Source organism: Pteropus alecto, unplaced genomic scaffold (genome assembly GCF_000325575.1).
Source record: "Pteropus alecto unplaced genomic scaffold, ASM32557v1 scaffold432, whole genome shotgun sequence".
NCBI classification, from domain to species: Eukaryota; Metazoa; Chordata; class Mammalia; order Chiroptera; family Pteropodidae; genus Pteropus; species Pteropus alecto.
This window is the reverse complement of record NW_006432235.1, coordinates 335,963-351,552: the sequence shown is the minus strand read 5'-3', so window position 1 is coordinate 351,552 and position 15,590 is coordinate 335,963. Positions and strand designations below refer to the sequence as shown.

The 15,590-nt window shown below is 41.1% G+C and overlaps 1 protein-coding gene, 1 non-coding gene and 1 pseudogene across 3 annotated transcripts in view; 2 read left to right on the top strand and 1 right to left on the bottom strand.

The window, feature by feature from the left end:
- Positions 1 to 469: 469 nt before the first annotated feature.
- On the top strand, positions 470 to 588 carry LOC112475935. Its single transcript, XR_003044916.1, has one exon. It is a non-coding gene; the product is annotated as a 5S ribosomal RNA (ribosomal RNA).
- A 1,565-nt stretch (positions 589 to 2,153) lies between these two features.
- LOC112475936 lies at positions 2,154 to 2,272 on the bottom strand (annotated as a pseudogene).
- Positions 2,273 to 5,840: 3,568 nt separating this feature from the next.
- The window catches only part of ZNF331 (zinc finger protein 331), an 11,815-nt gene continuing 2,065 nt past the window's right edge, over positions 5,841 to 15,590 (top strand). Inside the window, exons 1-3 of one of the 2 annotated variants that reach the window (XM_006907159.3) lie at positions 5,841 to 5,956; positions 11,822 to 11,905; positions 13,142 to 13,268. In XM_006907159.3, the coding sequence (XP_006907221.1) occupies positions 11,897 to 11,905; positions 13,142 to 13,268 (136 nt within the window). In that variant the 5' untranslated portion in view covers positions 5,841 to 5,956; positions 11,822 to 11,896. Of the gene's footprint in view, positions 6,035 to 11,821; positions 11,906 to 13,141; positions 13,269 to 15,590 lie in introns of both variants that reach the window. The other variant, XM_015585735.2, reaches the window with a different exon arrangement.

The window sequence follows — 15,590 nt, the reverse complement described above, 5'->3', positions numbered from 1 at the left end:
TGTAATCTTCCTTCCATTTTCTCCTTAACTCCAAATGCATAAAAGAAGCTGCAAAGTGCCATTTTCCAAAGCATTTTTCTCAATCTAGTGAGATCTTGCTTGCAGGTGTATCCTTGGTTGGGCTCCAATACATTTTTATTAAAATTCTCCACAGGCTTAGACATTCCAACTGCTCTGCATCAATACCCACCAAGGTTCCAGTGCTCCACAGCCCCCTTGACTCCTAATGTGTCTCCAGCCCTCAGCAAAAAGAGCTTTTGACCAAACCCGGTTCAGCTTATCAACAGGAAAACATCTCACCTTCCAAATATCAGTGATCCACACCACCCTAAGCTTTTATATTACATTGATTGAAACATTTATTTAAAATAGGCAGGAAGTAGACTTGGTCTCATAGTGTAGTGGTTAACACATCTGCTTTACATGCAGAAGGTCCTGGGTTCACACCTCAGTGGCACCACGGTCCATGGTCTACAGCCATGCCACCCTGAACAAGCCAGAACCCATCTGATCTCAGAAGCTAAGCAGGGTCGGGCCTGGTTAGTACTTGGATGGGAGACCACCTAGGAAGACCAGGTGCTGTAGGCATAAATAATAAAATAAATGAATGAATGAATGAATGAATAAAATAGGCAGGAAGCAACTCTTGCTCACACTACACAAAAGAAATTCAAGCACATATAAACCCAGAGGTTCAAGTTCTACTTCAGGCGCGGTGGAGGGTGGGCCCAGCGGCCCCGGCGCCCCACCCCCTTCCAGAATCCGTCCCTATAGCTACTTAACCCAGAATCCAGGATGCTCCCTCTCAGGCCTAGGACGCAGCCCAGGCCGCATCCCCTTGCACGTCCCAACGCCGGAGTCTGCGCAGTTTACCGCATACCCGGAAGCTGATCTCGAGAAGCGGAAGTCAGGTTTGTTTGAGGGATATTCTGTCTTTCTCATTCAAACCTGGGCTTGGCAAGTTCCCAGCCAATATGCCACACATCTCCACAGCTCGGGGCTCCACAGCTCGGGTTCGGGGGTCGCTATGCCCGTGTCTCCGGGAGACCTTCCCAGTCCTGGGTCCCCCTGTGCGTTATCGGTTATAGTCGCTCAAATGAGGATTGCTGCTCCCTTTCAGCTTTCTGGTCTTGTGGATGTCATCTGCCTCGTTTTCCTGCTTAAAACCCTTCACTGACCCTCCTTACCCACCTCTACGCCGTGTAAAGTCCTCAGTCTGTGTGCAGATTCTAGCCCTTCGCCTCCTCGAGGCTTCGCGGGTGTCCACCCCTTGCAGGAAGGGCGGGATCCCACGTTCTCTCTCTGGCCCTGGGATTCTGCAGACCACACCTGTCTCACCACCACTAACCACCACTCATGGCGTTCTTGGGGCCAGGACTTGCCTCTCCCCTGGCCTCTCCTTCGCATTTACTACCTCGGGAGTCCCCTGCCTTGGGCAAGGTGATAGACTCCTGACCCGTAAAACCCGTTTTTTTCATCTCAAGTCTTCCGCCATGACAGTGCTAGTTGCGTTGTGTTTACAGCCCCAATCCCCCACTGGAAAGTGATCTTCCCATGCAAGGAGCATCTTCATTCCATTCTTGTATCCTCAAATTTGATTTAAATTTGATCCAAATTTGATCCCACGTTTATTACATTTTTCTTTAATTTCAGATTACTTTTTCCTTTTAAATATATCAGATTCAGATGCGGTTTCAATGCCTTTCTAATCATTAGATGTTGAAATATTCTTCAGTATTTTGTAACTTTACACTGTTTCATTGTGGGTGGTAGGTGTATGTATTTCCTAGGGGTGCCATCACAAAGTACCACAAATCGGGTGGCTTAAAATAAATTTATTAACTCATAATTCTCTAGGTTTTAAGTCCGATGAAATCAAAGTATGGGCAGGGCCATGTTCATTCTGAAATCTGTAAGGGAGAGTCCTTCCTAGCCTATTCTACCTTCTGGTGTTTGCTGGCAGTCTTTGAGGTGAGATGCCTTGGCTTGTAGGTATATCACTCCAATCTTTTATCTTTACAAGACGTTCTCTCTTGTGTCTCTTCATATGGCATTTTTATTCGTTTATTTATTTATTTGGCGAGGCAACCCTTGGTTGACCTCACAGATTGCAAGTACTTGTCAGCTTACAATCCCTTACTTTTTATTTTTTTACGCTACAGCACCTGGTCTTCCTAGGTGGTCTCCCATTCAAGTACTAACCAGGCCCGACCCTGCTTAGCTTATGAGATCAGACAGGATCAGGCTTGTTCAGGGTGGCATGGCTGTAGACTGGTGTTCTCTTTATAAGCACTCCAGTTGTTGAATTAGAGGCCCTCTCAACTCTAGTATAATCTTATCTTAACCAACTACATCAGCAGTGACCCTATTTTCAAATAAGATCACACGTTGAAGTGGGGTTTGGACTGCAACATATTTTTTGGAGGGGGACCCAATTTTACTCATAATAGTAATGATTATCTTTTCTATTAATCATTAAAAACTAGTTTAACCAGATCACCTAATACTCAACAACTTCATTTCTTATGTAGTCTGTTAGATATCAATAATGATGTGTTTTCAGCCTTTAATCATGTTTTTATGTCCTTTAATAAAAATGTATGGCTTTTTCACACAAATCTGGGTGCTGTTTGTTTTTATCATTTTTTAAATACCGCTAGAAAAAGAGGAAGATTGACGTCAGTATTTTAAGGATTTGCCCTATGTTCTCATTTCTGTTAGCCCTTACAGTTAAAATAAATCGTCCACTGTTTCAGATTTGTAATCATGTCATCTGTGAATAATAATAGTTCTAGTTATTTGATTCTCTTTTCTTGTCTTTCCTTTTCTCTGGGTCCTGGCTCAGGCATCGTGTGCAGTGGTGAATGGCTGGAACCCTGACCAGGGCCTTAGCCTCGCCCTGTTTCGTGAAATGTTTGCTGAAACGTTCTTGCTTAAATTGTTTTTGATTTCATATTCTGTATGAGTTGATTATCAAATATCATTCAAAGATTTACTGAAGTGCTCAAATGTTTTTTCTGTTATTTTAATGTATAACATCAACTGATGTTCTAATATTGAATCTTTTTTAATTAACAGAATAAACTGAATTTGGCTAATATTGACTGCTAACTAGCTAAATTTAAATGGCTAAAGTCATATTTGTTTTTACATTATGTATTTAATGAAGGTTCAAGTTAAATTTTTTTTTAATTTTGTTCAGCCTTTTTTTAATAGCCTAATGTTTAATAATAGGGACAGACTTATTTTTCTTCCTTAGAACTTAATTTACATCACAATGCAACTATCCCTGGCTTAAAATGAATCAGACTTTGTTAGGATTTAGAGCCCTCTAATTCCTTTTAATCTGTATATTAAAATTGGTTATTTTTCACTCAGTATTTATAACAATCTCCTAGAAAATAATAATTTCCCTTAAATATGTGTGTTTGCTTTTTTAATGGGAGGCGCTGTACTATTTTACACTCTGAGCAGAAAGGTATGAGGGTTTTAGTTTCTCCACAGCTTGTGGAACAGTATTCTCACTCTTTTATATTGTAGCCATTGTAGTGGGTGTAATATTTCATTCTGATTTGCATTTTCTAATGCCTAATGATGTTGAGCATATTCTTATTTATCAGCCATTCATATATTTTCAGTGAAATATCTATTCACCTTTTTTCCATTTTTGATTGGGTTGGTTTCTTTAATGAGTTGTAAAAGTTCTTTGCATGTTGTTCATCTGGAAATGTCTTTATTTTGCCCTTATTGGTTAATAATAGTTTTGCTGGATAATAATAGTCTTGTTTGATTTTAACTTTTTCAACACTTTGAATATTTTATTACACTCTTTTTGTTTACTATTTTTAATGAATGCCAGGTATTAATCAAATTGTCGTTCCCCTCAGTGTGATGATTTATCTCTCTCTTGTTGCTTTTAAGATTTTCTCATTTTTAGCAGTCTCTCATGACTTCTGGATTTTGAGTTATAGTTAGGATCTCCATACTTCCATATTATATGGACATTTTAGTCAGGTTTATGTCTTTTTTTTTTTTTACATATACATCTCCAATCAATTTGTACCATATTCTGACATATAGTTTCAGGTATTTAATTAATTTGATCATTTTCCAAAAAACTACCCTGTTATCTCAATACCTTTTTTAAATAGTTCATCACTGACAATATATTGTCTTGACTTTAAAACTTAGTGGGAGCCATTCAAAGGGCAAAAGGAATTACAAAGAACATTGTAGGTTTTTTCAGTTATACCATAGTCATTTTAGTACTATCACCATTGTTATTTTGAAAATATGTCCTTTATATTGTAGGCAACAGTAGTTATGTTAATCTAGTTAGGATTCAGTAAATTAAGAGAAAAACGCTATAAGGTGGCTAAAATTGATTTGAAAATATGAATAGGGAGACATTCTTTTTCTACTTCTTCTGTCCACTGAAAATGCCACAATGCAGTGTTAACCCAACAGTCTCACTAATGTTATTGCCAAATGAAAGGAACCAGGGCTTTTTGGAGAAGTGGGTGATTCTGCATCTGGAATAAAGAATAAAGTGAGCCTGGGAGAGCTGGCTGGGTAAAAAAGCAAGAAAATTTTCAATAACTCATGGAATCAAAAGAAAACGGGTCCTGTGAAGAGGATATCATTGCTACTGTGAACATTTGAGCCAATTATAGGGTATATTGATTTCTAATTTGAAACACATTGATTCAATTAAAATTCATGGCTCTATAATAAACTCAAGAAAAAGCCAAAAATAACAAGTTATCAACATTCAAGGTAGTTTTTAAAACAGCTGATTACTTTAGCAAATGATAATTAAAGAAGCAAACATTACGCCTTTTCAATAGGATCAATATTAGATGCACCCACAAAGTCCCGCTAAGCTTTATTTTATAAAAAATATACCAGTTAATGGATGTAGAATTAGAAAAGCAGTTTTAAAAAAATAAAATAATGACTTAAGGGAAGATCTCAATTACTCTTAAAATCAGCCACTTAATAATAGATGAGGAGTAGAAATTCACATACAGTTGACCCTCAAAATAGTGAGGGTAAGAATGCCAAATCTCCAGTTCCCAGGCAGTAGAAGATCCGCCTACGCCTTTTAACTACCCTAAAACTTAACTGCCAAGTGGGTCCTCTGCAGGGCAATTGTTTCCAGGACCCGAAGGGATTCCCAAATCCGCCGATGCTCAAATCACTTTTATAAAATAGCCTATGGGCTCTCCACATCCCTGGATTCCAACTGGATTGAAAATACTGTTTTCATTGGTTGGTTGAATCCAGCTGACGCAAAACTCCCGATACAGTGGGCCAACCGTTAACTGAAAAAAAATCACATATATGTGCACATGCACAGTTCAAACCCTTGGTTTTCAAGAGTCATCTATAATTCCAAAGTAACATCACACAGATTACTAACTAGACACTCTTAAGTTAGGTCCGAAGTGCACGTTAGGAGTAATCAGCACCAATGGACTTCCACCCTTTGGCGATTACCTCCTTGACTCTGAACATTTTCCACGGGTATGTGGTGCATTGTCTTAGCAGTGGGACAAATTTCATTCTAAGAGAAATGTGAAACGCTGGCAGGGCTCCTAGCATTTGTAGATTCTGCAGCTCTAGCATACATACCACCCACACTGAAGTTTCTGGGTGCACAGCTCCTTTGAGGAAGGAGCCGGACACCTTCTGAAGACCCGGTGGCGGGCTGGGAGTGTTCCCGCGATGTGAACTACATTTTCCAGAAGTCTCTGCGGCACAGCTCATTAGGGCCTTGTAGAGTTGCACGCTGGGGAAGTGAGTGGCCGCGCTTCCAGCTCTGCAGATGCCAGGGCGCGGGACTACATTTCCCAGAAGTCTCTGCGGCACAACCCCATTCGGAGTTCTCGGAGTTGCTTGCCTGCTGGAGAAGCGCTTCCTGCGCGAAGGATGTTTTAGGCTCCGACTTCCCCAGGTCAGCATCCTGAGTTAAGCTCAACCCTTGCGCCCCCTCCCGACGCTCCGTTCGTCTCTGAGCCCGAAGCGGCAAATTGTTAGTATCCCAGTAGGAAACCAGCGCGGGATGCGGCGGGGATGGCGGGGAGGCAGGCGCCCGGGGCGAGGAGGCCGGAGGTGGAGCTTCGGCCTATGGCTGCGGAGAGATGTGCGCAAGTGTGGGGGTGGGGGGAGTGTGCGCGCGCGAGCGTGTGTGTGTGTGTGTGTGTGTGTGTGTCAGGGACTGGGCCGCGGCCCCCGAGACTGATGTCTATGACAGAGACAAGCCCTGTTCCTGTGGTTGTGACGTACTAGCGGGTGAGTGGGGGGAGTGAGTGGGTGACGCGGCCGGGCCCGATCCCCGTGGCTGTGACACGCATGTGTGGGAGCGTCTGTGGGGGACGCGGTCGGGCTGTGACTTGTTTACTCTGCTTTGTGAATTACCTGCGTGTGGGCTTTGCGAGGGTGACAGGGCGCAGAGGTCTCTCCGTGGCAGTGAGCTGTAGCTTTGCTCCTTTGTGGGGTTGGCAGAACCGGGCACTGTTTCTGACCTGGGCGTCAGTGGGTATGACAAGGCCAAGGTGTGTCTCCTAATGGTGAGATTGTTAGGCTGTGATTGGTGTGGGATTGTGCTCGAGTGATTCGGTGTGTGGCCGCGGATTGAGCAAGCGCCGGTGTGTCAGTGTAACCTTAGCTCTGATGTCTCTGCTGCCCCCTCTGCCTTCACCTTCCAACCATGTGGTACTTGACTAGAGGCAATTTAGTTTAGATTCGTTTTAGATTTACAGAAAAGTTCCAAAGATGGTACAAAGGATTCCCAGGTACCCTGAACCCAGTTTCCCCTGTTTATATGGGACGTTAGTTACAATGAATGAGCCAATTTTGATACATTATTGTTAACTAAAGTCCATGCTTTGTTCATTTTCCTGAGTTTTCACAAAATATTCTTCATCTGTTCCAGGATCCCATCCAGGACACCACATTACAGTTCATTGTCATGTCTCCTTAGGCTCCTCTTGACTATGACCGTTTCTCAGACCTCCTTTGTTTCTGATAACATTGACATTTTTAAGAGGTACTGGTCAGATATTTTTATTTTGCAGGATGTCCCTCTATTGGGATTTGATGTTTTTCTCGTGATTAGACTAGTTTATGGCTTTGGGGGTGGAATATCACAGAAGTAAATGACCACTTTCTCACATCATGGCAAGGGTACATACTGTCGACATAATTTATGATCGTTGAGGTTGCCCTTGATTACCTGGCCAAGGTCGTGTTTGTCAGTTTTCATCACTATAATGTTACTCCTTTTTCCTCCTTTCCACACTGCACTCTTTGGAAGGAAGTCACTCTACGCAGCTCTCACTTAAGGTATGGGGAATTATGCCCACTCCTCCTCCTTTGTTTTTTGTTTGCTTGTTTTGTTTCTACAAACCTTTTAAAATATAAAACCCATCCTTAGCTCTGTGGCCCTACAAAAACAGACTGTGGAGCTGGATTTGGCCTTCAGGCTGGACCTAGGTATTGGGGCCTCAGTCCTGTCTCTGCCTCTTCCTAGCATTTGAGCTTTGTGAAGATAGGATTATGGTGAAGATGCGGTAATGCAGGTAAAGTTCTTTAGAACAGTCTCCAGAGCACAAGTGCTGAGCAGATTCTGTTTTTGCTATGTGGTCAGTCTGGATGTTGTACAGATCAGAAGCACTGTACATATCACAGTCACTGTGATGGACTTGCAAGTTCACAAAATGAACCAAAGCTCCAAAGGGTCTAGAACGGGAATTCCTAACCTGAGGTCCTTCCTTTAATTTCATTTACAATTTTAGTAAGAAGGATATTCATTTGAAAGGATAACCTTTCAAAATTAGACTTTCTAAGATTTTAGTGTATCTCTCACAGACTGTGACAGTGATTACTGACACATTACAAATATGGACTGTACAAGTGACATTTCCCAGGGCGGTTATGTGAGAAAAGTAAATGATGATGGTAGTTTAAAATGTACATAAATCTTATTTATGTAAATTTACATAAATAAATTTACATATTTATTTACATAAATCTCCCACATTGCATAGAAGACAAGAGTCAGCAGCTCAGTAACATTCTCAGTTTGGCATCTCCTCAATTTAGATTCTTCCAGCTGGATTTTTGATGCAAAATGCTGGCTGTCCGTCTCTTTGCTGGTGGGTACGGAATGTTTCCTCATTCTGTGCCTCAGAATCTTTTTTTTTTCTTCTTTTGTTTGCAAACATTGTTAGTTAAAAAGAATTTCATTCTTAAGAGGCTTTGAAAGTTTTTAGTTAACAGTGATTATATAAACAGCAGAGTTGAGAAACACTTTTTTGTATAAGAAAAAAGAGACACAGCAGGCTTGGGTTTCTTTTATAAAAACAGATTGAAAGATTTGTAATGTTATTGATCCTCAATAATAATGGCTTACTTGTATTAAATAATTACTACGTACTGTGTTTTATGTAGATTATCTTCTTAATAGATGAGACAGCCAGACCTGGTAGGTACTATTTTTACCCCAGTCTTACCCATGGGGAACAGACACTGTGAAGTTAGTGACTGTCAGAGCTGAGATTCACATCCAGAAAGCCAGATCACAGAGCCTTTGTTCTTAATTTCATATAATTAAGACTTCTCCCAAATTATACATACCTTTTTAAAAATTTAATTTAATTTTATATTAGTTTCAATGGTTAGACATTTATATGATTTACAGGTGATCCCCCCAATTAGTCTAGTCCCCACCTGGCACCATACATAGTTATCACAATATCATTGACTCTATTCCCTGTGCTGTATATCACATCCTGTGACCATTTTGTAACTACGAGTTCGTACTTCTTAATCTCTTCACTTTTCTCACCCAACCCTTTAACCCCCTCCCATCCAGCAACCACCAGTTTGTTCTCTGAATCTATGAGTCTGTTTTCATTTTGTTTGGCCGTTTATTTTGTTTCTTAGATTCCACATAGAAGTGGGATCATATGGTATTTTTATTTGTCTTACTTCTTTCACTTAGCATAATACCCTCTAGGTCCATCCATGTTGTTTGTTGTAAATGGTTTAAGGTTTCATTTTTTTTTTTTTTATGGCTGAGTAATATTCCATTGTATATTATACATATCTTTTTAAACCTGCCTTCTTCGCTTGGTAATTTATCTTAAATTTCTTTCTCAATTAATATAAATCGATATTATTAATAAATATGCTGTATGCCCTTATAGCAGACCATAATTTATTTACTCTGTCCTCTATGGTGAGATATTTATATTTCTACTTTTTTTCATTTTTAAAAATAATTCCCTCAAAAATCTTAATAAAATCAATGGATTGTTTCAGTGTCAACATCCCAACATAGCAATATTGTGCTGTAGTTCTATGCAATGTAGTACCACTGGGGTAAACTGGGTGAAGGGTACACAGGATGCCTTTGTCTTATTTCTCACAGTTGTGTGTGACTCTATAATTACCTCAATTTTTTTTAAAAAAAACTGTCCCATTAAAAAAAAATTCTCTGAACATTCTTTTGTATATCTATGTGTACTGTTACAGCTTCTTCCTTGGGATCCATTCCAAAAACAGGAATTTTGAGTCAGAATCATACTTTTGTTAAGTACCTGCAATATGCCTGACCCTGTGAATGATACTTGGAATGATAGAATGATAGAAAGAACATTGTTACCTGTGTATTACCTGATAATCCAGCAAGGAAGGGAAACTGAAGGGAAGAAACACAAGGCAGCCTGTGGTCAAGGCCAGTGGTGAACTCCATGTGATGTTCTCTGAGAGGTGCTAGGAATGGGATTTCATTCTCACTGTAGCCGCTAGTGTCAGGTCATGACCAAATAATTCTGAATGCTCGGTCTCTATGCAGAGATAAATGGAATTTATTTCCTAAGTTTTATACCTTACGTATTTTTTCTAATAATGTTCGATGCAAAGTGAAAACTAATAGGGTCAGATGATTTAGCAGTTGTCTGCAGGACACCATACAAAAAAAGAAACTCAAGATCAAAGCGGGTGTCGGAGTTGCCAAGGCCACTACCAAGCTCAGTGTTTCTCTAGGTGGACTCACAGGATTCACCCTACAGTCTTGCTTGGCCAAGATTTCTTACAGTGAAAGGACACACAGCAAAGTCAGCAGAGGGAAAGACACACGGGACAACATCCGGAGTCACCCAGGCTCAAGCTTCCCAGAGTCCTGTCCCAGTATGGTCACACGGGACGTGCTTAACTCCTCCGGCAGTGAGTGTGCAGTGTTGTCTACGAGGGAAGCTCAGCTGAGCAGAGGAATCGAGGGTTTTCCAACCTCCTGTGTTAACTCTTTTCTGTGCAAAGTACACACAACTTTCCAAGATGTTTCCTTCTATTCCTCTATTTCTATTTTTATATCTCTTTCTGTCAATGTCTTATGATTTGTCATTATCTTTATATCTGTGTGTTTGTGTGTGTGTGTATTTGTATATCTTATATACAAATGTGTTATCTTGTTTTGGCCTCCTGATTTTCCTACTGACAATATATCCAAAATACCTTTCATGTCTCAGTATTACTTCCAACTTGGCATTGAACAACCATGAATACCAGTGTTTGCATTGATCATCTGCATGTATTTATGCTGTCAGCTTCTCTGGACTCAGAGCTGACCACTGCCTGGGTAGCCCCTTTTCCACCCTGTCTACCTGTCATGTCTTAATCCACGTCATCCTCTCTGAGGCCAGAGGAAACTCAAGTTTGGATGATGCAGCCCCTCTTCACCCTTGACAATGTGACTGGAGGGAGCAGGATGTGCACCCTAAACCTGCCCAGTCTCGGGTCCAAATCACAGGCCCCCTGCCCCGAGTTAGCCAAACAGGTCCGAGGGCACAGCCTCCACCCAAGACCACTCTAAGTTCTGACACCAACTGCATGTTCAGGAGATTCCAGAAACCAGCGTCAGGTTCAATAATTCAGGACTGGAAGGAGTCCCAGAACTTGCCAAGAGCTGTTCTACTCAGGTGTAGTTAATACAGGAAAGGGTACAGGTGAATGGCAGCCAAGGAAACAGGTGCATAAGGACAGGTCCAGGGGTGTTCCCCATGTCCTCTCTGCAAGGAGTCAGGACTTGTCAGTTGGCCAGTGTCCATGTATGACAACATGCATGGAGTATTGCCAACCAGGGAAGCTCACCTGAGCTCTGACGCTCACCGGGACGTCATCACGTAGGCACAGCTGGTTGATTGATTATAGACATGATTGTTTCATTAATTGCTCTGATGTTAACCTCAGTCTCCAAGTCAACTGATATCCTATGACCCAAAGCCCCTACTCTAAGACCTGGGTATAGCCAGCAGGCACCCAAAATAGAGCCCACCCTATCAAGTGTGATGTAGATTACCTCTCAGAAGCTGAGGACAAAGGCCAGACCTCTCTTTGGTCGAGGCCAAATTTTTTTTTTCTTTAATTTTTATAAGAGTTTATTTGAGCCAGACTAACCTCATATGCTGGGGGGAGCGAGGTCTCAGGTGCATCCTGGGCTAAATTCTTAATCCCTGCTCCCCAAAAGGGAGCTGGCCAGGAATCCTCCTGCTAAAATTCTAGACTTCAAGGTGAAAATAAATAAAATCTCCTCCACTGTGTTCTGTGCCACTGGGTGGCCTGGACTGTCAGGGAGAGCTTGTTTTTTTTTTTTTTTCCAGAATCCTTTTAGTCTTCTCCAGATACATTTGTGTGTGGATGTTGGAAAAGGAGCCAGGGATTCTTTGGAAGCAAAGATAGAGGAGCAAAAAGGTTGTAGTAAGTCATTTTGGGGAGGAAGGTGCACTTACTTTAATGCCTCTTTCTCCTCGTCCAGCTCTGGCTACTCTGGATTGTGTGTCTTCGGTAAAGAAAACCCTAAGACGACTGATCAGTTCTTGATTCTAAAACTATGGCCCATGTAAGTATTTCTCTTTCCTTCTCGAAATGTGATATTTAAGTCCTGTGGCTGTTTTTATGAATTATCCTGAAGTCACCTGTCCCAGAGAGTCCCACCTAATTACCTGCTTTACAGCTCTTCCCTGTCTAGTAAACAGTGATGCCATATCGCTCCATGCCTACCTTTGTGGCTGACGTTCACAACCACGGAGTTTACTGTTCAGTATCTCCTTTGTGCTCAGTTTTTGATCAAAAGGAATGTTGGAGCAATGGAAGAGGGAAGTCCCTCGAGAAGTATTTGAGTCGGGGCCGTGGATTGATAACTTAGAGGTGTTGGTCCCATGTGACCACAGGAGAAATCAGGAACTCTCAGCTGATCTCCACTGATTTTTTTTTCCAGGCAGATAAGAGGGCGTGTTTGTGTTGATTGGTCTCAGGCTTAGTGTGCAGTGGGAGGGCAAGTTTTATGTGGCTTTTGGGATCAGCTAGGGCTGTGATGGGGCCCACGGACTTAGAGGCCATGTTCCCGCCAGGAAAGCCAAGATAGATATTGTTGAGCAGACCTGCCAGACTCCTGTCTGCTTCTGCATCGTTTGATACCAGTATCCTCTAGATCAAGAACAAAAGACAGGCAGGGGTGGTGCTAGTGATAGGTAACATCACCCAGTACAGAATAGGTGATCTTACACTCCCAGAACTGGGGGAAAACTTGGACATTTTGTTGAACCTCAGTGTATAAATATAATAATTAAGTCTAATCTGTCTCTATGATGGAATAAAAAAAAATGCTATTGTCATTACAAAGGAAAATAGAAAATGATAAAAGATAAGCTGGCAAAAGGATGGACTTGAGGCTTGAAAACATTCAAACACGCAAACCTTATTTTTGAAGATACAAGACCTTATATTACATTACACAGAAACAAAACTGTAGGAATTTTTTTCTTTCCCCCTAAAGGAGAAAGTATATCATAGGGATCACACTGGCTGAGAATTTATGAGGTGGGCATCTGTGCTTGTGGATGAGAGGACTCTTGGCTTATTCTAGTCACGTCCTGGCAGGTTGGGGTACATAGAATCCCAGGGTGTAGGTGTTTTTCTCCACAGCAGTGGGGCTCTTCAGTAACGTGGGGGTTCCACTTCAGTCACAGCCTGTCTTTACTACCCTCTGCCCATACGACAGGTTTTCAGTCTGCACACTATGTCCACCCTACCCAGAGCCTTTTCATATTGGGAACATGTGGGTTTGTGTTTTCAGGGTCCGGTGACGTTCTCAGATGTGGCCATAGACTTCTCTCAGGAAGAGTGGGCTTGTCTGGACTCTACACAGCGGGACCTGTACTGGGATGTAATGTTGGAGAACTACAGTAACTTGGTGTCACTGAGTAAGTCGCCTGCGTCATATACCTTACACTCTGCTTCCTGGAATGTCAGTTCCCTCTACTGTGAATTTCAGGACTGTCTTTCAGGAAACTAGTCGAATATCTTCTTCCTGTCCCTGAGGAATACTGAGCTTTGTCAAGTTGGAAGTTAGCATCACTCACCTTCATCTTCTCATTCATCAGTGATCTTGCTACCTTTGTCTGGCTTCCTTCCTAACCACAGGATGAATTAGAATTCTGGATTATTTATTTCACAACCAGCTTCAAAGAAACTAAGCTTTGTACTGTAATATTATGTTTCCACTCAAATTGCTGTTGATGGCCTGTGGTACTTTGGGGACCCACCTCTTAGGGAAAGTGGCTTAGCACAGTGGCTTTATTTTCTCTAGTTAACCAGCCTCTGTGTCTGATGTAGACATGGATTGAACAAACAGAATCCATGTGAAACCAAAGTGCATATATTCCATTTCCATCTCATTGCACCCAAAGTAAGGATGAAAGTTATTATCCATGAATGTTGAGTTAAACATTGGATGATAATATCTTGTAAATATTTCAGGAAATTTCTTAACTTACTGTTAGTAAATAACAGTCATATTAAGGGCTAATGTTGTGCTTACTCTATACCAGGCATTGTTCTAAGCGCTGTATTTATATAAATACATTTCACTTCATTCTCGGAAGTTTGAGCTACACATAATATTGTGACTGATTTGTAAATGAGTATTCTGGGTCATAAAGTGACTTTGACAACAGAGGAGGCAGAAGCAAGAATCAAACCTGAGAATTCAGGCCTAGGATCCATACCATCAAGTGCCATGTTCTATTTCCTCCAGGGATAAGGCCTTCAGAAGTTTAAAATAAGACCTGTTCTTCACCTGTCTGGTCTACCTGTTTAGTCTTTGACCGTTTCTTTCTTGATTTTTTTTTTTTTCCAATTCTCTATGATTTTGACTTTTAGGCTGTTATAAATTTGACTAAGCATCAGTCAAAAATTTTGTGAGCTGACAGTTCTTTCTCAAGTTCTCCATCATGTGGCATTTGTATTTTTGAAAGCAGGACAGCTCATTTCTAAGCCAAATGCCATTGTCTTATAGGAGCAAGGGAAGGAGACTTGACGGCTTTGAGGGAAAAGACAAGAAGACAGTACAAAGAAAGTGAGGGCCAGTCTGGCTGGAACAAGCCATTGTTATGGCAAGCAGCCCAGCTAGGCAGGGAGTAGGTGCACCCCTGAGGTGTTTGGACCTAGCAAGGTCCAAGGCCCATGGCCTCACGGTAGGAAATCACCACCATGAAGTTCATCTTTACCCCATCCCCCTCTCACCTTGTTTTTTCCTCATATTTCAGCCCTATTTTATGTGTTGCTGATGATAATCTCTATTACAATCTCCATGACATTCTTGGTCTGTGAGCCACGCCTTGGATAGCGAGAGTGTAAATGACATCATTCTGTACCTTCTGTAGTTCCTGAAGATTGGTTATTGTCCTAGCACATTTTTTCCTTTTCCTTTTTTCTGATTTTTGGCAATACTGCCTCCTAGGTGCTGTTAAATTCTTTCATCCCAAGGTGATATCTGGTTATGGCATTTTTTGAGCCGTTAGCATCACCAACACTCGGTACCTAGATTCACTATTTCAGTGGGTGTTCAAAGTGGTGGTGTTCTACCATCACTTCTTCACTTATTCACAGTAATAATTCTTTAAATAGAAACTGTACTCTGTCTCCTAGTTGGTTTTGTATGTAGTAGCACTGTTCATATTGGATAAAAAGGAGGAAGAGCTTGTTCTTTAAAGAAAAAAGTATTATTTTTTTAATAATAAAGGGCAAATGGGCTTCCAGAATGCTCCAAGATTGGTCATTTAACATTTTTTAGTATCATTATGAACTCATGGATTTAAACATGTCTGAAGCTTTGCAGCACCTTGCCATCAGCATCCTTTTTGATGCTCAAATTAATTTTTCTGAACATTTCCTCATAGGTATTTCACATTTTTTACTAAATTTAATCCTATACATTCTCTTTCTTACTGCTTTTGAGTGTTGGTGGGTCTTTTTGTCCATAATTACTTTTATTATATTACTTGCATAAACATATATCAATTTCAGAATATTAATTTTACACACAGTCATCCATCTGTATATTTTTATTTTTTACAGTACTGAATTTGATTTTCCTGGGTTTCCCAGGTGTGTCATGTCGTCTACAAATCGTGCTCTTTTTCATCTTCATCTTTGAGATCTACCCTGCTAATTTCTTTTGCTTTATTATGTCAGCTGGAGGAAATAGTGAGGCTAATAGTACTGTTTTCCTATTTGACTTCAGC